At 37.2% G+C, this 26938-nt stretch overlaps 1 protein-coding gene across 1 annotated transcript in view; it reads right to left on the bottom strand.

The window, feature by feature from the left end:
* The window catches only part of LOC120860476 (ryanodine receptor 2-like), an 804098-nt gene that overhangs the window by 179571 nt on the left and 597589 nt on the right, over positions 1–26938 (bottom strand). The window contains exons 55-61 of the mRNA XM_040236295.1: positions 22796–22885; positions 21905–22042; positions 12764–12841; positions 10995–11070; positions 5568–5691; positions 4924–5039; positions 1578–1642 (exon numbers count right to left, since the gene is read on the bottom strand). Of these exons, the coding sequence (XP_040092229.1) occupies positions 1578–1642; positions 4924–5039; positions 5568–5691; positions 10995–11070; positions 12764–12841; positions 21905–22042; positions 22796–22885 (687 nt within the window). The remainder of the gene's footprint in view (positions 1–1577; positions 1643–4923; positions 5040–5567; positions 5692–10994; positions 11071–12763; positions 12842–21904; positions 22043–22795; positions 22886–26938) is intronic.

Raw genomic sequence — 26938 nt, forward strand, 5'->3', positions numbered from 1 at the left:
GTGATTTTGGATTAGTCTGTCTCCCTAACAGTCTATAAGGTGCATGAGAGATAAAAACATTTGGGGGATTGTTTAAACCCCTCTCTTGGCCTCTGTGACTCCTGCTTGCTCTGTTTCATTTATCACTGATTTACTTGTGCCTAGGACTTTGCTGCAAGCCTGCAGCAAGCACTAGATATATATTCATTGAATAAATAAATGAAAAAGGTGATGATAATAATAGGCATTATCAGCATTTAGATTCTAGTCTAAATCTAGTTTTTTCCTACATGGTATATTTTAAATAATATATTTATTATTTTTTAATAATAGGAATACACAAGTTTCCAGTGATCTGCCTAAAAAGTTGTGACTTTGCCTGAACTTAGTGATTGACATATAATAGGTGCTGAGTAAATATGTGAATGAATGAATCACAGAGTAAGTAGAAATTAAGCCTCTTTAGGCATCTGCAAACAAAATCACTAGGAGTGCTGAGCACACTGGCAATGGTATACAAGAATGTATTCTAAATGCATGATTCGAGGTCATGAATACATCATTTCTTGATCACTGGTTATCAAGGAGGATTCCACCCTAGGAGAATAGATACCTAGCAATGTGCAGCCTAAGACAAATTTCAGATGACTGATACAGACTTTGGGTGCTATACTGAAAGCAAAGAACAGACAAGAGAAATTTCCCTTATAATAAAGAATACAATTCCAAAAACATAATAGAAGCCAAATATTAATCAATCAAAATAACATGCCATTTCACAAATGACCACATACAAGTACTTTGAAAGGAACCTGACAGAAATAATCAGGTCTTCAGGTTAACTAAAACATGTTGTAAATAGGAAAGCTTCCCAAGGGAATTCTGTCTTTGTGACACTGAGTCTACATCCTTGTAGGCTAATGCATGACACAGACCAGACACACAGAAAACACTGAGTAAGTGAATGGACCCAACGTGGAGACTCTGCAACTCTTCATCTCTTTCCTGTACTGGCTGAAAGGGAGTCAGGAATGTTTCAGACACAGAGCAAAGTTTTGCTGAATCCATAGTAAGTGGAATAAATAAAAATGATAGGCTATACTCTAACTCTGAACAACTGATCCTGTCTGAGCTTCAGTTTTCCTTTTCTGAGTAGGACTTGGGCTTCACAATAAAGATTCTATAAGTTATAACATAACCATTAAAAATTAACTCAGGCTTTTCCTCTTTAATGAAGAAATATGCATCTAAAATTTTAAAGTCAGATCAATATTCAAATGTTAGGAAGTAGCTATATCTCCTCTATGTCATAGGATGAAGCCAAAAAAAGATAACTTTGAGTCAAACTTCATAGAGAACAAAGTCATTTGAGGAATACCGTATGGAGGGCAGAACAAGTTATTTTAAGTATGACCAAGGATGCTGGGAGCAAATTTATCCCACATGATTCATGCAGTTATTTTCGTGCCACAGAATATTTACTTAGAAGAGAATTCATATTTGTAGACAAGTGCATTCTGCAAAGAGGCGACTATCTAAAGAGTATATTTGGTAAACAAACATATTGAAGGAAAAACAAGACAGATTGTATACTGTACTTTAGCAAAGAACTTGATTTCTTGTTCATAAGGGAAATGTTCTCCTTTGCTTCTGCTGCCACCATCTGTAGACATGAAGAGTTTTTTAGGTACATGTTGCACTTCAAACACTGCAAAATATTCACCCAAAACGCAAAGTTTAGAACACACTGCTAAATGTGTTACCCTCCTAAACTGAACACAAAGAGAGAAAGGTTAACCTCAGCAGTGTCATCAATGAAAAAAAAAAAGATGAAAAATGTACCCAAGTCAAAATAAAAAAGCTTTTGAGACAGCCCACACATGTGGTTACAACCACAAACTTCTGATACAAATCTGAGATCTTATTAACATGTACTGAGAAAACTGGAATAAAGTAAAAAGTTCCCATTTTTAGCAGTAAAATCCCACATTTTCTTTCAGTGAGAAAGAAGCTCACAGGGTTAAGAAAAGTGAGAAAATAAGTAAAGGAAACTCATTAGATTTTAACACTAGTCTCCAATAAAGATAGTTACTTCTTGGTGTGACAAAGCTAAAGCTATTAATATTAATATACCAATGGAAAAACTGCAGGAAGCCAGCGCCTGTGATGAGGGGGAGGACTACAAGTATAATACTAGGTTGGAAAATTAACATTCTGCTAAAGAACAAAGAAGTTCACCAATGTCAAAAGATAAGCTCCATAAGCAAAGCAAAAATCCCCAAAGTTTCCCCATGGTATAGAAAATGAGTTCAAGGTTAAGAACTGATTAACCTAATGCATTTAGCTTAAAAGGTGGCCTTTCCTCATTCCCTCATGCATACAGAAGAGATTTCATGCGTACTAAACAGGTAATAATAAACTATAATAATCACAATGATATGCAGAACAGATTGGAGAACTAAGAATTTCAGAACTGGATATAAGGATTTAGTAAAATTTGTAAGCAGAGCTTCCATATTTTATAAGAATCAAACTGACTTTTCCTTGAAAAGGTTCTTTTGCAAACAGAAATAAAAACAATTGGAAATAGGCTTTTAAATTTTTAAAGATACAAGTTTGGCATAAGTTTTAGATAACCTAGGTAATATTTTGTAAAATAAGACAATGATCTTCCCATGAATAAGTAAAAGAAAATTATGTATTTTTAACATTTAAGAATTTCATTTTTTAAATCAACTTGGCACTAAATCTCTCTCATTTGCACAATGGTTGGATCTACCTAAGGGGCTTCTCAAATAAATGTTATTCAGACAGAATGTTGTACCTATCTAAATCTTACCATATTTCAAAGCATTAAATAGGAAATTTTTTCCATTAATTATTCATTTTAATAAAAATGCTTACGCAGAAACTGTGAAAAGATTTGGAGGGAGTACGATCTATGACACAACAATTAGAAAAGGCACATGCATATTCTTATCGGCACCATGAGTCTATGTTTAAGAACGGCTATATTAATGATGTGTTGCAAAGGCAATAAAGTGAAAAATCAAAGGAGGTATAAAAATTTGGGATTATAGTAACGGTGGAAAATGAAAACAAATGACTGTACAGACAATCTCAACTCTGTCTGATCCTCTAACAGAGTTCTTATACATAACTTGCTTTGCAGTTACCTGAAAAAGGAATGACTAACATCAGCAATTGTAAACAAACAAACAAAAAACTAATTTTGTTGGGCTCTATACTAATCTGACCTTGTTTCTCCCCAGAATTCTGTTTATAATACTTTCTCCAATAGAAAAAAAGAAATGTGTGAAGTAGGTGAACTTGCCTTGTAGTAAGCTTCTCATCACTTCTTATACAGAAACACTATCCTAGGATGCTTAGTCAGAAACTTGAATATAGCATGATTAAAGTCTAAACAAATTTCATCCTTCAAAGTTCTGTTTCTGTTATCCATAGGGAGGCAAAAGAAAAGTTTGCTTTTCTTGTTCCCTTCTCCAAATGATCACTCTTTTTTCCCCTCTTCCCCTTTCTCTGATCAAAAAGAAGGCTGGATGCCAGAATTGCTGTTCATTCATATACTCTTAAATGTGGATTAGAAATGTCAACATTTAAGTTTGTGCATAAAAGCTTCAAAAATTCACCATGGCCTCATACTTGTTCTTTGGTGAAATATCATTGAGAGTAATTTGGCTGTTAGTCAGGATGACTACCATATTTTAAAAAAAATACTGATGGATGACATACAAAGAGATTACACATTATGGATTAGTTTATATCATTGGTCTTTATGAAAAAGTTGGTTAAGAGATCAAAAATATAGCATTTGTACTGTAGATAAGGAGGCAGGTTGAAAGACAAGAAGGTTCTCTAAGAGACTGATGCTCAAACTGAATATCTCTAATCACATCTGGGATCCAGGGACCCAGAAACGAGAAAATATCAGAGGTCAAATCTCTATAAACTTTAATCTGATGCTGTGCTGAAAACTAAGCATAAATCCTAAAACAACAGCAGCAAAAAGAGCCCCTGGTTAGGAGGGATCTTTTGCTGATGTATTGCTATGAGACCTAGGACTATGGACCCCAAGGAAAGGGGATGAAAACCGAAAGAATGTGGGTTAAAAAAAACCTGAAACCAAAATAAAAACAGAAATACAACCTTAAAAGTGGAAAAGAAAATAAGATGACCACCAGCAGAGCACACAGTTTTTCAAAAAGGACAAAACTACTCTTTATATCTAATACCAACCAGTGGCTGGAAGGGGATCTGACATGAAGGTAAGTCATTAACAACTTGAATTTTAATTAAACAATGTTGTGGACAAACACACGTAAGAGAAGTGAGAGGAGGCTGTCTTGATGATTTGATCCAAATCTACGATTTAAATTAAGGTGTTCTTTTTGTACTTAAATGTCACTGAGCCAGATGGGGAAGAGGTCTTTCCTTTCACCCTAAGGGGATAATAAAGTATTCCGCATTGCTGATACTCTAGTATAAATTTGTGTTCCTGCAAAGGCTAAACTTGAGGGCTTTCCATTGTCTAGAAATTTGGAGAATCCATAGAGTTTTAGTTCCTTTTTTAAAAAGAGCAGAGCAATTAATTTCATAAGGAAGGATTTAACTGTACCTTAAAGTTTGATGTCCATCCAATGTATCTTTCAAAATGAAAAATCAATGCCAATATACATTTTAAGGAGAAAAGAATTACATGTTAGAATTTTTTTTAAAGTTCTCAAAATTTACCCATCCTTAAAAAAATGAGTTTTCCTATTGACTTTTAGACTTAAGTTAGTATTAGGATGGATATAAAAATGTTCACACCATCAGGGAACAGACCATAAGCACCCCAGTGGTCTATGTTGTTCTATATCCTGATGTTGTAAATAACAAACATAACAAAAACTAGGCTGTTAGTAACAGGACCATGGTACCTACCAAACTCCAGGATATACTGATGGGCCTCGTCTACATAGCGAATGAGTTGCTGAAGGAAACTATAGGCAAATCGTTTCTCAATAGAAGGTGTGTCCAGTTCCAGGTCTTTGAACCCTCTAGGATGGCAAAAACAAAAAATGGAAACCAACATCTAACAAAGACTATTAGAAGGCAAGGTAAAAACAAAATATATTTTGTTAAATATCTACATACAGAGAAGTATCTTAACATTTTAAATATAGCAATATATACATTTATACACAGATATAGATACATTTACAAGGTTAGCTAGTATTTTATAGCTAAAAATAAATTATAAAAAATACTTTGCATCTGACAAGAAGCTGTACTTAATAAATATTACTACACAATAAAATCTTGCAATTAAAAATACAGAGTGTCATTTCTGCCTAGAGATTTTGCCTAAATGATGAATGGGGACTTAACATAAAAAGTGTAGGGAACTCAATTATATGGCAGCTAAGGGCATTAATGTTTCCAACATGTATATTTTGAACACACTAAATAGTAGCTCTGACATTTAAAGAGGCCACAGAGCTCATTTTCAGCATTAAATCTGACAGGGCTATTTGAATCTTCAGTCTTATAACAAGAATGTAAAACTAGAGTAGGTGTGCTTTTACCTGGATACAGCATAGCCATTGATCTGCAGGAACTTGAGGATGTCCTGTGCTTTTTCCCTATCCTTGGCTTTCTCTTTGGCCGTCAGTGTATCATAAGGTACCAGCAGGGGATGGTTGCCACCTCCTAAGATGTCGAGAATACAGCATAGTATTTAGAAAATAATCTGAAATGAGACACGGGTGAATTTGGGCTTCCCTAGTAGTTGAGATGTAAAGAATCTGCCTGCAATTCAGGAGACCCAGGTTCAATCCCTGGGTTGGGAAGAGTCCCCTAGAGAAGGGAATGGCTACCCACTCCAGTTCTCTTGCCTGAAGAAGGACAAGGGGAGCCTGGCAGGCTACAGTCCACGGGGTTGCAAAGAGTCAGACACAACTGAGCGACTAACACTTTCACAACAGAATTTTCACTTTCACTACAGAATTCCTGGTATCCTCTAATTATACCTAAGATACATAGGACTCATCCAAGACTCTTTCCTCTCTAGTGCCTTTAATGCTCCAATTAATTTAGGAAACCTGTTCAAGAAAGACTATGCATATGCCTTCTAAGATGCAACTAAAACGTGAACATAAAGACAACTGTAGTATCAAGTGCCAAAGACATCTACAGTCACACAAAGAAGAAAAAGAGGCCGTGCTTTCCTTCCTACTCAAATGAACTCTGAATGCAGAGTGTACTATGCACTAAAATTTGCACAGCTGGATCCAGTAAAACTACAAGGCAGGTTTCAAGCAAAATGCTTCATTTTCTAACGCACAGAGAAAAGAGAAACAATTGTCCTAAATACGTAATTTTCACTATGCCTCCCAGATCAGGAAGTACTTTATTGTCTTTGTTGTTTTGTTTAGTCACAAAGTCTGACTCTTTTGTGCCCTATGGACTACAGCCCTCCAGGCTCCACTGTCCATGGAATTCTCCAGGCAAGAATACTGGAGTGGGTTGCCATTTCCTTCTTCAGGGGATCTTCCTGGTCCAGGAATCAAATCTGGGTCTTCTTCATTGCAGGCAGAGTCTGCCACTGAGCCACATGGAGCCTAGTTTGCAGTCACATATTTCTAAACACACAAAACTCAGATTGTTAAGGTACAAGTTGACTGCCATTAATTATCTAATAGAAGAAGCATATGTAATTGATTGACTTAGAATTCTGGCAAGAATCTAAGTTTCTGGCATACCTCTTCTGACAAGAAATACTAAAAGCATTCTTTTAGATTTAAAAATTCTGGGAAGCATTTAAATTTTAAAAAACCTGACCAAGAGAAAACCATTTATAAAATTATAAATTTTGTAAAAGTGGTTGCAAAAATTATAAAAATCTCAAAAGATCATATCCAGAAGGAAAGATCTGGTACAAGGAGCACTATTAAAGTAGCAGCAAAAAGAATAGCTTGGTATGTCCCAGATTAAAAGTTTACCAAACACATAAAGGAATATATTTTATGTGGGATGCTGAAATTCCTTGAAATATAACTGCTAAGGAGACTCCAGAATAAAAATAACTGAAATGACTTTTTTTTTTAATTACAATGAAACATAAAGCCTATGAAGAGTCCAATGGGGTTAAGTCAGGAGTTCCAGAACAATCATAAATGTTGAATTGGCCCTCAAAAAAAGAAATAAGCAAACAAAAGGACAAAGGAAAATATGCCATGCTCTCCTAGAGCTTGCTTGGACTGAGAGTGCCATCTACAGAAATGTAATCACACAATGAACCTTCTGACCATTAGGTGACACTATGTGATCGCAAATGCAAGGGGCAGTCAGGCGCTACTACACTGATATGAAGCATATTAGGACGCTGTCAGTTATTTTACAGTCTGATACAATTATAACTGTCAATAGACTACAACTTTCATATGATAATACTAATAAACATTTTGGGACCAGCAAGAAGGATATGGAATAAATTACTAAGCCCGCTGAGAACAAATCTGACTTTTAGCATATTTTATGAAAAAAATTATAAAGCAAATATTTAATTTAATCATCCTGCAGTTATGACCTATTTTTTAATCCAGTTCTTTATTCCTAAGGAAACTGACAATTTGTAATCCCCAATGATTTAGGGATCAGACAGTAACAGATCATTTTGGGAAAGGTAGGGGGAAGGGACAAAGAGAAAGAGAGAGACAGAGACAGGGAGAAAGAGAAAAAAGCTTAAACTTCAAAAATCCTAAGGACACAAAGGGATTCCCTTGCAGCTCAACTGGTAAAGAATCTGCCTGCGCGGGTGTCTGGGGTTCAATCCCTGGGTCAGGAAGATCCCCTGGAGAGGGAAATGGCAACCCACTCCAGTATTCTTGCCTGGAGAATCCCATGGAAAGAGGAGCCTGGTGGGCTACAGTCCATGGGGTCACAAGAGTCTGACACAACTTAGCAACTAAACCACCACCAAGGACACAAAGAACCTTTGGCCTTAGGGCAGATACTTTAAAGTCAGCCAGCAGACTTGAAATTATGTCCTTTGCTGTGCCACTCAGCTAAAGGGAGTGGACTACCTTGATCTGGCCCATTTATAAAAGATACTGTATGGAAGGGAAGTAAAGAAACTAGCTACACTTGAGAGGTGAATAGATGTTTAGTAATTTCTAGGACTCTGCCTCAAACATACAGCACCGGCCGAGTGCATTCATTCATGCTAAACGGTCAAAACTGCTTGATATCTCTGCTTTTCTTGGCTTCATGACAGATCATCAGAGCCCAAAATACGTGTTAGTAGGAAACAAAGAATAAAAAGGAATGCCAGCTGTTTCCATTTTTCACTAATTGGGGAGCATAGATAAAATTTCTTGGACTTTTATTCCTTTATTCTGTTCATGATATACTCCTTAAACTGCCTGATTTCCCCCAAACTCTGCTAGATTCTTCTAGGAGGTTGGGAAAACACTAAGGAACAGACAACCTGGGAGAGCAGAAGAGGAAACTTTCTCCAGATTTCTCTAAAATGGATCCGTCTTCTTTACATAGATGTAGGGATGATGAAAAGGGCCCTGGATGGGGCCGAAAGAAAAGTGGGCGGCTTCAACACTGATTTTCCTAATTGCCCCGGTGTCTGAAAGACTAAAGGGGTATTTCAAGTTGCTTCCTCATTATCTCTCTCTCAAGCATACGCGCACACACACACACCCCCACCCCCCCCCCCCCCCCATCCCCACCCCCACCCCCCACCCCCCCACCAAGAGCTACATGCAGTAGGTGACAGGCCCCTCGTACACTTCCACCCAGATCTTCCTGAAAACAGAAGCAGAGTTGTCAAGACATGAGTCGGCTTTCTCCAGGAGAGAGACAAAGTGGAGAAAAGACACCTGGAGTTTCTGTCCTAAAACTGTCCACAGTCTCAAGCCTCTCTGGTCCCAAGACTCATTTCTCCCTTCTATCAGCCTCAGTACTTAAAAGTCAAGATCCAGGGCTCTGCATTTCAACACCTGTCCTTCTAGTCTGCTGTTTTAGTGCTAAACAACTCACTTGTCTCCTTTGAAAGGAGTAAGAATACTAATTTTGCCACCTCATCTTTTAGCCTTTAGACTATGTTCGTCTTTGCACACAATGAATTTGAATCAAGACAAGCTGGATGCAGAGGTACGGATGCCTCATTTACAAGTGATGTCCTTCAAAGAAAACACTGATGGTAGGGCACTTAATGGCTGGCTCACAAATGAAAGGCTAATGATGACTTTGTAGTGCACTTACTTAGAAGGGAGTACTAAGATAGCTGCTTATTACTTTTTTTTAAATTGGTGTATAGTTGATTTACAATGTTATGTTCATTTCTGCTGTATAATGAAGTGAATCATCTATGTGTGTGTGTGTGTGTGTGTGTGTGTGTATGTGTGTCTATATATACACACATACATATACCCTCCCTCTTGGACCTGCCTCTTAGCCTCCCATCCCACCACTCTAGACAATCACAGAACACCAAACTGAGCTCCCAGCAGTATACAGCAGCTTCTCCCTAGCTATCTATTTTGAAGTGAAGTGAAGGGAAAGTTGCTCAGTTGTGTCCAACTCTCTGTGACCTCATGGACTATTCTGTCCATGGAATTCTCCAGGACAGAATACTGGAGTGGGCAGCCTTTCCCTTCTCCAGGGAATCTTCCCAATGCAGGGATTGAACCCAGGTCTTCCACAAAGAATCTGAGGGCAGATTCTTTACCAGCTGAGCCACAAGGGAAGCCCAGCTATCTATTTTACATATGGTCTGATTAGTTACTTTTAATCATAATCAAACCATAGTGATTGAAACATACTTAGAAAAGAATAACTAAATGTGTCATGTAATTTGCTCATGGAACAAATTAGTTATGTGGACAATGCCCCTACAAGAACTTACTAAGTTAAAATACTGTGACTCTGTGACTCTGCTCTCCATCCATCCTTCTATCTATTCATACATCTATCATTCAACCAAAGAGCTGATCATTCATTTTACAAACACTTATAGGATGTTTCTAGAAAAATAGGCCTAGTCCTAAGCCAAATTCTGGAAGAGGCAATTTTGGTATATGAAATTTTCTCTGTTTATTCCTATGACCAATTCTAATTTGTGTGATTCTGTTTCCCAGTGCTTAGTACCTGGTACTATCCTCCAAGGAAACCTATTCCTTTCATTATGAAATATTCTCACTCTTCAAAATGATCTTCCTCCATACTTTTACCTATACCAATAAGTAAGAAATAGAGCTCCCTGGTATCCAGAGCTATACAATAAGGATGACAAAAATCATAAAAGTTACAGCCCTGAGCTTGAATTATATTTTCACTGGGGAAAGAAACCCACATAGATGACAGTAAGAGAACACACACAAACATAAACAATATGTGTATAATCTAATGCTGAATAAATAACAATGAAAGAGATGATCAGTACAAGATGCATGTAACTGAACAAAATATTTATGCAAATATTACATACTTATTTTCAGAAATATAATTTTCTCAATAAATTAAGAAAAGATTTTAGAAATGACTAAGGGAATATTAGGTCATTTTAGTATTCAACAAAAACAGCAGGAAAGGGCAAGCGAAAGCATGTAAGAGACAGTATACAACTGGACTGAAGTAAACAACGAGGCTGAGGACAGGAGATACAGTGAAATAAGAAACATTTAGGCTAGGGGTGGAAGTCATTCAAGGAGGTCTAATTAATTAAAAGGATGAGAAATAAAGATATCTATAGGCTAAAATGAGCAAGAGAGACCATTTGATGGGCCATCAAAATTCTGGGACATGAGGAACTATATACTAGCAATAAGGAAATCAGGAAATAGCATTTCCACCTTGAAACTATTATAACTGTATTTGAACCATTCTAATAAACTAAAGATATAATGAGCTCTTGTGCCAAAAAGACTACTTTATCCTTATTGTACATTCATGGACTCAACCTCTGGTCATTTTTTAATAAAGATTTAAAAACATATTACCTTTGGCCTCCAGTTCCAGTTTCTTTTTCTTTGCCCATATATTATGGTAGTTTTCAGCCATCATTTCTGCCATGGCCTTAAACAAACAAAATATTTTGCAACTAAGTTATACTTTAAAAGGATACTAGAAAAAGATAATTTTGGTTTCCAATATGTAATATCAAACATGCTTTAAATTAATAAATTATAGTGTGTTAGTGCTAAAATACATCTAAAAGAAAATTATTTATAATTTCTTATTTATAATCTGAAATTTCAAAGGTTTCTAATGATCTGTGAAATTATAAAGTAGTAAACAGCCAGAGATGATTCGAAGGGAAAGGTTATTGTTCTTTGAAATGTTTAAAGACACGTGTTTTATTAATTTAATAATGAAACCTCAAACTAGCTATGGACTTTAAAAATATGTCTGTTTACAAGTTCTTATTTCAATTTCTAAAGCTTTACAAGATGATTAAACCTTACTGAATAAACAGTGAACACAGGCAGGGAACATCCAATGAACAGACTGAATAAATGTCTGTCCCAAACTAGGTGAGAGACCTTGGAGGCTCATTAACTTTTTCTGTGGCCTTTGAACTTTGGCAAGATTACCTCTAAGATTCCTTTCACTTAAGACAAGTTTACTATGTCATTTTAACACATTCATACCAGAAAATGACAAAAGGGAAGCCCAAGATTTAATAATCTTAGATTTTTATCTTTGTATACTTACTTCTCTTGGAATGATACTAACAATGCCAATATCATTGTGTGATCATTATATTGACCTGTCAACTTATGTCCCATGGTAACAAATTTTATCTTTTCACTCAAATCAGGCATTTCACAGTAGGCTCCTTATTGACAAAAGAGAACTACGGCAGGAGCAAGCAAAATGTTGTCAGTTTGGTTAAATAAAACAACTTATGGAGAAGACTCTTGAGAGTCCCTTGGACTGCAAGGAGATCCAACCAGTCCATCCTAAAGGAGATCAGCCCTAGGTGTTCATTGGAAGGACTGATGTTGAAGCTGAAATACCAATACTTTGGCCACCTGATGTGAAAAGCTAACTCACTGGAAAAGACCCTGATGCTGGGAAAGATTGAGGGCAGGAGGAGAAGGGGATGACAGAGGATGAGGACGGCATCACTGATTCAATGGACATGGGTTTGGGTGGACTCCGGGAGTTGGTGATGGACAGGGAGGCCGGGCGTGCTGCAGTTCATGCGGTCGCTAAGAGTTGGACATGACTGAGCGACTGAACCAAACTGAACGGCAATCTCCAACCTTTTTGGCACCAGGGACTGGTTTCATGGAAGAAATTTTTCCATAGACTCAGGGGGTTCAGGATGATTTAAGCTCAATACATTTACTGTGTACTTTATTTCTACTATTATTATATCAGCTCCACCTCTGATCATCAGGCATCAGATCCCATAGGATGGAGACTCCTGACTTACAACACATATTTTTTCATGAGTAATTGAAGTGATCTTTGAGTAAAGCATTATAAATTACTGATTTAGTTTCTTCTTCCTCTATATAATTATATTAGAGTTTTAAAAAATAGATATGATCTTTAAAGAAAATATATTATTTGGAGGAAACAACCTGAAAAAGTTCTATCAACTTTCATAGCATTAAAAGCTTAGGGTACATAATCAATAAATTTCACGGACCTTCTCTATGACCAGTACATTCAATAATTCATGCTGTAAAATACATGCAGGAAAAGCATACATACTTTTTAAAAATGAAATTTGCAGAGTATTTTTAAAAGTACTTACGTGCAGATCTCTGGACAGTGTAACATTGCTCATGTCAATGGCTCGTGGGCTGTACCCATGGGCGGCATCTACAGAAACCTAGATAATTAAAAAAAAAATAACATCTCATGAGAAAACCCAGTGGAGAGAGATTTAAGAGTTACTTGGAAAATATAAGGCAAGTAAATTCTCAAATGTACCATCTCCTCAGATAAAACGGGCTAGTAGCTAAACAAGCTGATTTTGCAAATGTTATCTAGCAGATTAAATTATATTTGGGTGTCTGAGAATTATTTCTGGTTGAATAATATATCCCAATATCTTAGGGTCTGCCAATCGAGAGAGTTAATGCTCAGGATGTGCACGATTCTGAAATATTACCCAAGTCAAAGGATAATTGATTTCTTGAGTTTCTTACAAATTCTTATCAGCTGTAGTGAAATTTACTTCTCCTCACACAAATCCTAGCTAATCAGCGGTCAGTATTTATAAATGTCTTTATAGGCCAAATAGCAAAACCCCAGGAAAGCAACCATTCCAAAGAGGATGGTAAATTGTGCCTAACACAAAATCTAAAATCAAAAGCATTACCTGCTCCTTGCTGGAGAATCCCAGGGACAGGGGAGCCTGGTGGGCTGCCGTCTATGGGGTCGCACAGAGTCGGACACGACTGAAGCGACTTAGTAGTAGTAGTAGCTACCACCCCGCCCAGTACTAACCTCATTTCGAAATACCATACCCAACCTGGTAGCCCGGCCCAGGCCCATGCCAACCACCTCTGATTATTCCTCCTCTACTGCTATTATGGATCAGTCACAAAATTCTCTCTCTTCTACCACAAAAACATCTCTGCTATACAACCGCTTCCCTCCATACCCACTGTCTTTGCTCTAACTTAGATATTTAATGTTTTTGTTTGGTTTTGTGGGATGTATACAACTTCTTCCAGATTTCCCTGGTGGCTCAGACAGTAAAGCGTCTGTCTACAATGCGGGAGACCAGGGTTCGATCCCTGGGTTGGGAAGATCCCCTGGAGAAGGAAATGGCAATCCACTCCAGGACTATTGCCTGGAAAATCCCATGGATGGAGGAGCCTGATAGGCTACAGCCGATGGGGTCGCAAAGAGTCGGACACGACTGAGCGACTTCACTTCACTATACAAACTCTTCTAAGGAGTTCCTTTCAGCCTTCTATCTCCCCCTTCTCTGATTCCTTCTCTACTCTGTTGTCAGAAATATACTTCCAAAATATTTATTGTGTTATTCCTTGAGTTATAAGCCTTTCCACAGCACAGTAAAAATCTGCAGGCCTGGACTAAGTCGTATTTGTCTTAGTATTCCCAGAGTCTGGCACAGGCCATCTTTCATCAAATTAGGATTATAAAATGATTGCCAATCTCACAGATATTGAGATATAGCAATCATATGTCTTACAACTAATAAAAAAGTATCAGACTCTCTGAAACTTTTGTTGAATAAATGAATAAAATATAGCTGATGTTGATAACGTTATTTGTTCCTAAAATAAAATTCTCAGTATTTAATATCCTCTTAGACCATGTTGCTTATATAACTGAAATGTATATCCTCTTGGTTTTACATTGAATTATTGAGACTGATTTAAAGAATGCAAGTAGACATCTCTTTATTCAGAGAGAGATTCTTTTAAAAGTTTTCATCATCTGTTTCTCCTCTTTATATATGCAGAAATTAGAAGACTGGCCAATTTCTTCTATAATCTCAAGTTACCTGGAATATGTACCCATTCAGAATTTAATTAACTCTAGTCTTCTCAGCAATAATAATAACAACAAACAACAATCACCATGTGAATGGCTATATGTAAAGCATGTAGATTATCTCATTCAAGTTTTAGAACAACTTTGAAAAGGAGATATTGCTATTTGCCATTTTAAAATGAGAAAGTGATTCAAAATAATTAAATAATTTTAATGACCATCATGTGAATAGTAAACAGCAGAATCAAGGTTTTAAATTAATTATATCTGATTCCAAAGCACTTCTCAAATACCTTAAAACGGCCCCCAATGTCCTGCCTGATTTGGCTCCTGAGACCTCTCCTCCCATCTTGTTGTTAGTCCCTAGCTCCAACTTTACTGCATTCCTTGTTGTTTCTCACAAACGTCAGGCTAATCTCACACCTCAGAGCATGCACATAACTCGTCACATTCTTCCCCCGATATGTCTAACTCTCCCAGCTCTATTCAGTTTGTCTTCTCCACGAAATCTATTCTGATAACACCATATAAAATTGTAACTCATCCCCACAGGTTATTCAACTCCCTCCTCTACACTCACAATCTGCCTTTCCATGCTGGTTTCTCTTTCCATAATATTGATCATATTGTGATATAACATGTAATTTACTTAAATCTATTGTTTACTTTCCCCATAAGCAGGAAACTCCATGAGAGCAGAGGTGTTTGTCTATTTTGTTCAGGGAACTATCTGAAAAGCTTAGGACAGTGCATGGAACATAGAAGGTGTTCAGGAAATATCTACTGAATGAATGAAGCATTACTCTATCTTAGCCTATATTTTAGTTCAAGATAGGTAACAAAGCACGAGCTGGAATCAAGACTGCTGGGAGAAATATCAATAACCTCAGATATGCAGATGACACCACACTTACAGCAGAAAGCGAAGAACTAAAGAGCCTCTTCATGAAAGTGAAAGAGGAGAGTGAAAACGTTTGCTTAAAACTCAACATTCAGAAAACCAAGATCACGGCATCCAGTCCCATCATTTCATGGCAAATAGATGGGTAAACAATGGAAACAGTGACAGACTTTATTTTTAGGGGCTCCAAACTCACTACAGATGGTGACTGCAGCCATGAAATTAAAAGATACTTGCTCCTTGGAAGCAAAGTGATGACCAACCTAGACAGCATATTAAACAGCAGAGACATGACTTTGCCAACAAAGGTCTGTCTAGTCAAAGCTATGGTTTTTCCAATAGTTATGTATGGATGTGAGAGCTGGACTCTAAAGAAAGCTGAGCACTGAAGAATTGATGCTTTTGAACTGTGGTGTTGGAGAAGACTCTTGAGAGTCCCTTGGACTGCAAGGAGATCCAACCAGTCCATCCTAAAGGAGATCAGTCCTGAATATTCATTGGAAGGACTGATGAGTGCTGAAGCTGAAACTCCAGTACTTTGGCCACCTGATGCGAAGAACTGACTCACTTGAAAAGACCCTGATGCTGGGAAAGATTGAAGGCAGAAGGGGATGACAGAGGATGAGATGGTTGTATGGCATCACCGACTCAATGGACACGAGTTTGAGTAAACTCCAGGGGTTGGTGATGGACAGGGAGGACTGGTGTGCTGCTATCCATGGGGTCACAAAGAGTCAGATATGACTGAGTGACTGAACTGAACTGAGGTAACAAATTTCACCCATCCTCTTCTCCTTCTTAGGTTAGATGCTTATTTTAAAAATTTGTTTAAATAATGTATATTCTACATGCGTGATAAAAACTAGATACAAGACAATAAAATTGGGGGTAAAAAAGTAATGATTAAGAACCTGTGGAATACACCTTAAATTGCCAGAAATGTCCTCTTTCTTTGCTGACGTGACTATTAAGTCAAAATTCACCAGTTTAGCACCTCGAACCAGATCTCCCCATTTCTAATTCTGTCAGCATTTTTACACTCATTCCTTTTTATTTTATTATAGTTGATTTACAATGTTGCACTAATTTTTGCTGTACAGCAGTGATTCAGTTACACACACACACACATTTATATATATTCTTTGTTCACATTCTTTTCCATTATAGCTTATCCCAGGATACTGAGGATAGTTGCCCGTGCTGTACAGTAGGACTGTGCTGTTTATCCATTCTGTCTATGTATAATAGTTTGCATGTTAGTGCAAACTCGCAGTTCTTCCCTTTCTCACTCCTTCCCCTTGGCAACCACAAATCTATTCTCTATGTTTGCACAGCTGTTTCTGTTTAATAGATAAGTTGATTTGTGTCATATTTTATTGATAGATTCTCCATTTAGGTATATACTCTATTCTATATTCTATCAAGTTATTGGCTTTGTCTATGCCCATATATTATCTTAATATGCAAATTATCTTAATATGCAAATTATAAAACTGTAATTGAGTAGTAAATTTCCTGAATTCATGCTTACAATGATCATAATAAGGTCTAATGTTGGTTGACTGGAATATATGCTCACCACACTCTTAAGTGATTTGTAAGCATTATGATGCAATCCTCACAATAATCTTGTAAATTAGATGCTCTTTGCTGTTTTATTTTTAAAAGGAGAAAATTGCAGCATAGAAAGGTTAAGCAGTGTGCCCAAGCTCATAAAAAAGCTATCTACTCCACAGCGAGGCCAGGATTTCAAACTCAGATCTTGCTGAGTTAAATACAGGCCACTTCTGCCTTGCAGAGAGAGTGTTGAATCCCAGCGGAAGGAAATGAAGAGTACCGGCTCAGAGTCATGTCAACAAGTGGTCTCAATTCATCCAAGTATATAGTCCTTAATATAAAGTGATGCCATCAAAAGTGTTCCTTAATTTATTCAAGAGTGTACCTATTACATAATAGAAAATATCTTTATAATCACATAGGAAATCAATACTGCAGAGAAGAACGACATTAAGAAGTTTGGCAAGATGATAACTGAAAAAGATGATAATACTGTGAGGTTAGTAATTAAGAAATGATAATCCATTTTAACATTTCAAATTATATTGGATTATGTTTCAATAATGTTAGGGTGAAAATAATGACAAGGATTATAAATATATTTGCAGCATTTGCTGCTTTCTGTTTCTGACACTGATAGAAATATTCTTTCTTTACTAAAAGTCAAAGTACCACAAACACAAACAAGCTCTTTTATTTACCTTTGAAAAAAATGCTTCTTGGCATTAAAAATATATAAATAATAATGGTAATCATGCGTTACCATCTACCGAGGTAAATAGATTAAGTAATGTGCCCAGCAGTTTATTTCTACAGAGTGGAGGTCCCAGGATTGGGATGTCCCTAGGGCTGTCCCTCTTAATCCATACATCTAGCATAGGCACCTCCTAATATTTTTGAACTGCACAGGGGGTTTAATAATACATGTCATATATCACACATGTCATTGAAAATCAGTAAGACTTGAGTGATGGTTATATGAGTATCATATAAAGTCATATTTATTGAGGGCTTAATGGGCACTGAAAACTACATTACGAGCTAAAGGGGAAGTAAGGAATAAAGGAAATAAACACAACATTTTTTAGCACTCTCGAGAAAAGTTTAATTCCGCAAAACAATGAATTTTCCTGGGGTTAAAGAAAAAGGTAATCCTTTTCTGACAAGGGATTGGTTATAGTTTACACCTTATAATTTACAGAGTCTGTAATGACTTTCAATGTTTTAGAATCAGTTTCTTAAATCTGGGGTAAGATTTTATATCTAACATGATCCAGAACCATTTTGGAGCTTGTTATGTTTCATCGTCAGTTACCTTTTTTTTTTTCTTTTTCAGGGGTGTTTGCAAAAGTATGCAACCCATCAGTTACTTTAATCATCAGGTGAGCATGGCTAAAACCATGGAAGGACCCTTTGCTCCTCTTCCTTTGCTGGTATTCGAGAAATATTCTAGAGACAGGACAGGGAGAGGCTACTTAGCAGTCGGCCCTACCCACTCTGACAGCAGTGGTGAGAAAGCATCTGGCAAAGGCAGCAACAAGGGAATGGAGTACCCCTCATTCTGCTGCAGCCCCTCCCCTACCTTTTCTGGGCTGTGCTCCAGCATGCTATATAGGCCCAGTTTTTTCTGGCTAAGAGGAGATCTTTTTTCTTATCTGCCTTTTCTACTCTTTAGTACTGGCTCACAGAAGTGGGACCATTATTATTTCAAAGGGCATGCTCTCATTCAACACATGCAGTTTTAAATTGCTGCTACTGCTGCTGCTAAGTCGCTTCAGTCGTGTCCGACTCTGTGCAACCCCATAGACGGCAGCCCACCAGGCTCCCCCGTCCCTGGGATTCTCCAGGCAAGAATACTGGAGTGGGTTGCCATTTCCTTCTCCAATGCATGAAAGTGAAAAGTGCAAGTGAAGTCGCTCAAGTCGTGCCTGACTCTTAGCGACCCCATGGACTGCAGCCTACCAGGCTCCTCCGACCATGGGATTTTCCAGGTAAGAGTACTGGAGTGGATTGCCATTGCCTTCTCCAGTTTTTGGAGCCCATAATTTTTGCTATCAAGGCGTGGGGGAGAATCTATGTTTCATGGTAAAGCTTCATGTCACTTCCATTATGTACTAACTTCCTTATTTCCTATACAATTTAGAGGGGAAAAAAGAAAAACCCAGATAATTCCATTCTCTGCACTCTGAGTACCTTGTATGTATCACTAGCCTAAATGTTATCATTGGAATAGGTTTAACCTGATTGTCTCTAACACCAAACTGTGAGTCTTTTGGAACAGAATCAGATCTTATTATCTTTATATTCCTATGGCCCAGGACTCAGTTTGTGCTCAATATTTGCCTAAACAGATTAAAATGGAATTTAGTTAGAAATACGTGTAATCATGATAACAGGAAGAGTATGCTTTTACAAACTTCTATGTTCATGATGCTTAAGAGAATTTGATGTAAAATATGCACCTGGGCTACCAGATGGTGCTAGTTGTGAAGAATCTGCCTGCCAATGCAGGAGACACAAGAGACCCAGGTTCGATCCCTGGGTCAGGAAGATCCCCTAGAGCTGGAAATGGCATCCCACTCCAGTGTTCTTGCCTGGAAAACTGCACTGGCAGACGAGTCTGTTGGGCTACATTCCACGGGGCCACAAACAGTCGAACATGACTGAGTGTCTGAGCAGAGTAGGCCCAAATCAGAACTTAAATCTATTTAACAGTATATTGCAAATGTGAAGCATGCGAAACACACGCTTTGAGTGTCTTCATTTTCTTTTTTCAAAAATGTTATCAATATAAATGGCAACAAAAAACACAATATTTTGGCTAAACCAAATATAGTGACCCAAGCAGTTTGAAAGGGACAAGGTCAGGTTTAGCTCCTAGGAGAAATCAAAGAGCCAGCTGGTATCTGGTTAAGGTTAGGTTCTCTTCCAACAACAGACAACTCTACACATGGACATCACCAGATGGTCAATACCAAAATAAGATTGATTAAATTCTTTGCAGAAGATGGAGAAGCTCTATATAGTCAACAAAAACAAGACCTGGAGCTGACTGTGGCTCATCTCATGAGACCTTATTAAAAAAGTCAGACTTTAATTAAAGAAAGTAGGGAAAATCACTCAGGCCATTCAGGTATCACCTAAATCAAATCCCTTATGATTATACAGTAGAAGTGACAAACAGATTCAAAGGATTAGATCTGGTAGACAGAGTGCCTGAAGAACTATGGATGGAGGTTCATGACACTGTACAGGAGGCAGTGACCAAAACCATTCCAAAGAAAAAGAAATGCAAGAAGGCAAAGTGTTTGGTACTTTGCCAACAAAGGTCCATGTACTCAAAGCTATGGTTTTTCCAGTAGTCATGTATGGATGTGAGAGCTGGACCATAAAGAAGGTTGAGCGCCGAAGAATTGATGCTCTCAAACTGTGGTGCTGGAGAAGACTCTTGAAAGTCCCCTGGATAGCAAGGAAATCAACCCAGAAGATTCACTGGAAGGACTGATGCTGAAGCTGAAGCTCCAATACTCTGGCCACCTGAGGCAAAGAGCTGACTCACTGGGAAAGACCCTGAGGCTGCGAAAGATTGAGGGCAGGAGGAGAAGTGGGAGACACAGGATAAGATGGTTGGATGGCATCACTGACTCAACGGACATGACTTTGAGCAAACTCTGGAATATAGTGAAGGACAAGGAAGCCTGGTATGGTGCAGTCCATGGGATTGCAAAGAGTTGGGCACAGCCTAGCAACTGAACAACAACAAAGGTTCTCAAGGTCAAGGCTGTCCTTACTGTGCCCTCCTGAGCACAGAAGCCCCACAGCCACGCTCTGCTCAGTTGACTGACTTCCTTGACTTGGCCCACTAACAGTGTGCTCTTTCATGCCTGCTCTGCCTGTCCAGTTGTGTATCTTCCCTTTGCAAGTATGTCCATGGAAGTTTTATATCCAGATCACTACTGTCTGACCACTCCACTAGCCCCTAAGAACCAACTTGCAGTTCTTATTGGCAAGGAGACAAAACCTCTATAGACAACCTAATTGTAGGTAAGGAACATATTTATTAATACCCCTTCAAGACTTTATCATCAGGTACTCCTTTATATACCATCAGGAGAAGTCCAACCCGACAGATAAACTCCAAGGTCTAAGCTTACTTAAAGAATAAGTAGACTTTCTGAACTTTATATTAGTCTTCATAATTTTCAAATTAGTTGTTATGGAAAACACAATAATTAAATGAAATACTCAAATTATTTTATTTTATTTTTTTTTTATTTTTTTTTTTGGCATTTCGATTCTTACATGTTATTATACATGTTTCAATGCCATTCTCTCAAATCATCACACCCTCTCCCTCTCCCTCTGAGTCCAAAAGTCCGCTATACACATCTGTGTCTTTTTTTGCTGTCCTGCACACAGGGTCATCATTGCCATCTTCCTAAATTCCATATATATGTGTTAGTATACTGTATTGGTGTTTTTCTTTCTGGCTCACTTCACTCTGTATAATTGGCTCCAGTTTCATCCATCTCATCAGAACTGATTCAAATGTATTCTTTTTAATGGCTGAGTAATACTCCATTGTGTATATGTACCACTGCTTTCTTATCCATTCATCTACTGATGGACATCTAGGTTGTTTCCATGTCCTGGCTATTATAAACAGTGCTGCGATGAACATTGGGGTACATGTGTTTCTTTCAATTCTGGTTTCCTCTGTGTGTATGCCCAACAGTGGGATTGCTGGGTCATAAGGCATTTCTATTTGCAATTTTTTAAGGAATCTCCACACTGTTCTCCATAGTGGCTGTACTAGTTTGCATTCCCACCAGCAGTGTAGGAGGGTTCCCTTCTCTCCACACCCTCTCCAGCATTTATTGCTTGCAGATTTTTGGATCGCAGACATTCTGACTGGTGTGAAGTGGTTCAAATTATTTTAAAGTGACACAAACATGTGATATTTACCTGACTTGTCTGAGAAATACGACGAGTACGGTTATAAAGGGCCATGCTGTCTCCCTCTCGGGTCCTTTCAATTCTCCATCCCCAAGCCAGCATAGTTTTTAAAGATTCTTTGATTGGCCAGCGATAAATTTCTTTTTCCTAGAAAAAAAAAAAAAAGGATAGCATATTATGAACCTAAATAAAAGTTTAAAATATTGAATGCTTTGTTCTGAAATACTCTACCTTCACCTAAACATTTTTGATTAGCACTGTTTATTTAAAAATTAAAAAGGAAAGTAAAAATTCTGAAGAGCAGAGTGTGAGTTGAAATCTAGTTTGACTAATGCTGCTAAGAGGGATCCTGGCTTACTATAGCATGAGGTTAATTTTCTTTAGTTTCCCTAGAAAGCAGGAACACTATTAGGAAAAAGTTCCAGATTATATGACATGTGCTTGATGGCTTTTCTACAATCTGAATAAACAGAGAAGTAACTTATTCTATAAGCAGAGAGCCAGAAAATCCTTTACAGTTCATTTGTCAAGATACTGCTTTTCCCCCAAAAGAAGTAAAGTACATGAAAACATAAATAATAAAAATATTAAAATATATTACTTCATTATAACTTAACAAAAGACTCTTTAGATTGATAAGAATATTTTCTAAAGTTCTTAAAACTATAGGAGAGGCATAAAATTTTTTAAAATACAGAAAAATATTACATAGAAAGGAGAATAACCAGTTAAATACTGACAGAAAATGGGATTATGAAGAAGAAGACAAAAAAATGTAAAAAAGAGACCTTTGAGAAAGGGTAAAAATAGTATGTATAAAGAAGACATTTTAATAAGAAACTTACATAGCAAAAACTTCCACCCCCAAATTAAAGCTACGTAAACTTAAAAAAAAGTCACCTTTTCAGATAATAGTTTATATGGCTTCATTAATGGTTGAACTTTAGATGAGTCTGAATATATTTCTCCATAAATCCATCCATTTGCCAACTAAAAAAAATCAAAATGGTTTTATATGCATTAATTTCAGAGTGTAGGTGTGCGTGTGTTTAAGTATGTACTCGATAAATCTAAAATCAACCAAGATAAGCATTAAGGTTTGGACTTTTATCCAGTATAAGTCAATATAAAGGTTTTCATCCTAGTCAATATTATTCTGAGTAATCACCTGGAACAATTTTTTGTTTGTTTGTTTCTCAGACCAATTTTGTTTGTTTGTTTGTTTTCCTGCAGCCTCTACAGGGAAAGTGGTGTCATAACAACTGCACCACCAGGGAATTTCCTGGAATACATTTTTTTTATGCAGAGATGAATAGCATCCAGCCTTCCTTAGACAGATCCATGATTATGTCAATCGCCCTCCCCTAGGAGGAAACTACAGGCTGCACAGCCAATGTGATATTCATTTTAGCTCATCATGTTTAACTAAGGACCTCAACCTGTGACATGTGTATGTGAGACACTCATTTTAATCTGAAGTAGCTGTTTAATTTGGAAGCCTCCCTAAATAGTGCTATTTGTTTTGCTATTCCTATGTTCAATAACCTATCAACACATTTGTCCCACATGCTTTTGCCCATATAATTTGGCACACTTCACTGTTTCCCTGTATGTCTATGGAATCTGAGTAACTAGGCTGAAACAGCTCAGGACCACTTTCCTGTAAACTTCCTCTCCATCACCACCCCCAACAGCTTAGTACCTAATAGAATCTTTAAACAGGGCAGATACTTTACTCTTACTGACTTACCTACTAACATGGTTAAATTACTGAACAAAGATAAGTCACGTGCTTAACAAAACAAAAACGGGGTTTCTTAGAGGAAGGAAGGGACTGGTTGGCCAGGGCAAGGATTGAAACTGGGTAATAGTGAATTGCCACATAATACAAACATCTTTTGGAACCACTGCTGTTTGATTTTCCCTTCAGCAAAGCAGTATATCTTCATTTTAGATTCCTGCATCATCTCAACTTAATTTCTCTGACACACCTATTTTAACCATCTTCTCTCAAGTTTTACTAGGCTCAACTGAAATGTGACAACTGCATGATATTTCCTCTAGAAAAAATCTCATAAAAGAATGTAGGACTTATGTCACACATTGGGACTACTTAGTTATCTCATTCGAGTCGCTCCTCTTTTATCGACAATGCAAATAAAACATGCCATCTTGCCCTGTAAGGGAACTGAAGATCTACTTAGTGATAAGAGATACAACTAAAGACTAGAAGATGTAAATAATTACTAAATTCTGATTAAAATTTTTCAAGATCTTTTTGTAATGTAAAATTACACATAAAAAGTAAAGTTTTCTTAAAAGATTTCTGGATGCAGAGTCACTATGTCTTACTGAATTTGTCTTCCCGAGTTTATTTTTGTGTATGATGTTAGGAAGTGTTCTAATTTTATTCATTTACATGTAGCTGTCCAGTTTTCCCAGCACCATTTATTAAAGAGGCTGTCTTTGCCCCATTGTATTCTTGCCTCTATTGTCAAAAATAAGGTACCCACAGGTGCATGGGTTTATTTCTGGGCTTTCTAACTTGTTCCATTGGTCTATATTTCTGGTTTTGTGCCAGTACCATATTGTCTTGATGACTGTAGCTTTGTAGTATAATCGGAAATCAGGAAGGTTGATTCTTCCAGCTCCATTCTTCTTTCTCAACACTGCTTTGGCTATTGGGGTATTTTATGTTTCCATATGAATTGTGAAATTTTTTGTTCTAGTTCTGTGAAAAATACCATTGGTAATTTGACAGGGATTGCATTGAATCTGTAGAGTGCATTTGGTAGTATAGTCATTTTCACAGTATTTATTCTTCCTACCCAGGAACATGGAATATCTCTTTTATGTCATCTTTGATTTCTTTCATTAGTGTCTTATAATTTTCTGTGTACAGTTCTTTTGTCTGCTTACGTAAGTTTATTCCTAGATATTTAATTCTTTTTGTTGCAATGGCGAATGGGATTGACTCCTTAATTTTTCCTTCTGAAAAATTTCCTTCCTTGTTAGTATATAGAAATGCAAGTCATTTCTGTGTATTCATTTTGCAACTTTGCTAAATTCACTGATTAGCTCTAGTAATTTTTTGATACTATCTTTAGAATTTTCTTCTTCTCTTGGCTTCCCTGGTGGCTCAGATGGTAAAGTGTCTGTCTACAATACAGGAGACCTGGGTTCGATCCCTAGCTCGAGAAGATCCTCTGGAGAAGGAAATGGCAACCTACTCCAATACTCTTGCCTGGAGAATCCCATGGATGGAGAAGTGTGGTAGGCTATAGTCAATGGGTTTGCAAAAAGTCAGACACGACTGAGCTACTTCACTTCCTTTAGAGTTTTCTATGTACAGCATGTCATCTGCAAACAGTGAGAGCTTTACTTCTTCTTTTCTGATCTAGATTCCTTTCATTTTTCTTTGATTGCTGTAGCTAGGACTTCAAGACCTATGTTGCATAATAGTGGTGAAAGTGGACACCCTTGATCTTAGGGGGAATGCTTTCAGTTTTTCACCATTAAGAATAATGTTTGCTGTAGGCTTATCATATATGGCCTTTACTATGTTGAGGTAGGTTCCTTCTATACCCATTTTTTGAAGTTTCCATTATAATTGGGTGCTGAATTTCGTCAAAGGCTTTTTCTGCATCTATTGAGATTATCATATGCTTTTTATCTTCAATTTGTTAATATGGTGTATCACACTGACTGATTTGCATATATTGAAGAATCTTTGCATCCCTGGAATAAACCTAACTTGATCATAGTGTATGAGCTTTTTGATGTGTTGCTGAATTCTGTTTTCAAAAATTTTGTTGAGGATTTTTGCATCTATGTTCATCAGTGATATTGGCCTGTAGGTTTTTTTGTGTTGTCTTTGTCTAGTTATCAGAGCGATGGTGGCCTTGTAGAATGAGTTTGGAAGTTTTCCTTCCCCTGTAATTTTTTGAAAGAGTTTTAGAAGAATAAGCATTAGCTATTCTCTACATGTTTGATAGAATTCTCCTGTGAAGCCATCTGGTCCTGGGCTTTTGTTTTTGGGGAGATTTTTGATCACAGCTTCCATTTCAGTGCTTATAATTGGGTTGTTCATAATTTCTATTTCTTCCTGGTTCAGTCCTGGAAGACTGACCATTCCTAAGAATCTATCCATTTCTTCCAGGTTATCTATTTTATTGCCATATAGTTGTTCATAATAGTCTCTTAAAATCCTTTGTATTTCTGCACTATCTGTTATAACCTCTCCTTTTTCATTTCTAATTTTGTTGATTTCTTCTCTTTTCTTGATGAGTCTGGATAAGGCTGCTTCTTTGGTTCTTCTCAAAGAACCAGCTTTTAGTTTTGTTAATCTTCAGTATACTTTAATTTCTTTTCCATTTGTTTCTGCTCTGATCTTTATGATTTCTTTCCTTCTACTAATTTTGGGGGCTTTTTTGTTCTTCTTTTCCCAGTTGTTTTAGGTGTAAAGTTAGGTTGTCTATTTGCTGCTTTTCTTGCTTCTTGAGGTAGGATTGTATTGCTATAGACCTCCCTCTTAGAACTGCTTTTGCAGAATCCCATAGGTTTTGAGTTGTGTTTTCATTGTCATTTGTTTCTATAAATTTTTTTATTTCCCTTTTGATTTCTTCAGTAACCTGTTGGTTATTTAGAAACATGTTGTTTGTGTCTCTCGCAATTTTTTTTCTTGTAATTGATATCTAGTATCACAGTGCTGTGGCTGGAGATGATGCTTGATACAACTTCAATCTTCCTAAACTTACTGAGGTACCCCAAGATGTGGTTAATCCTGGAGAATGTTCCATGTGCACTTGAGAAGAAGGTGTATTCTGCATTTGGATGGAATGTCCTGAAGATATCACTGAGATCCATCTTATCTAATGTATCGTTTAAGACTTGTGCTTCCTTGTCAATTTTCTGTTTTGATGCTCTGTCCATTGGTGTAAGTGGGGTGTTAAGTTCTCCTACTGTTATTGTGTTACTGTCAATTTCTCCTTTTATGTCTGTTAGTATTTGCCTTATGTATTGAGGTGCTCCTATGTTGGGTTC

This window comes from Oryx dammah, unplaced genomic scaffold, assembly GCF_014754425.2.
Source record: "Oryx dammah isolate SB20612 unplaced genomic scaffold, SCBI_Odam_1.1 HiC_scaffold_11077, whole genome shotgun sequence".
Lineage (NCBI taxonomy): Eukaryota > Metazoa > Chordata > Mammalia > Artiodactyla > Bovidae > Oryx > Oryx dammah.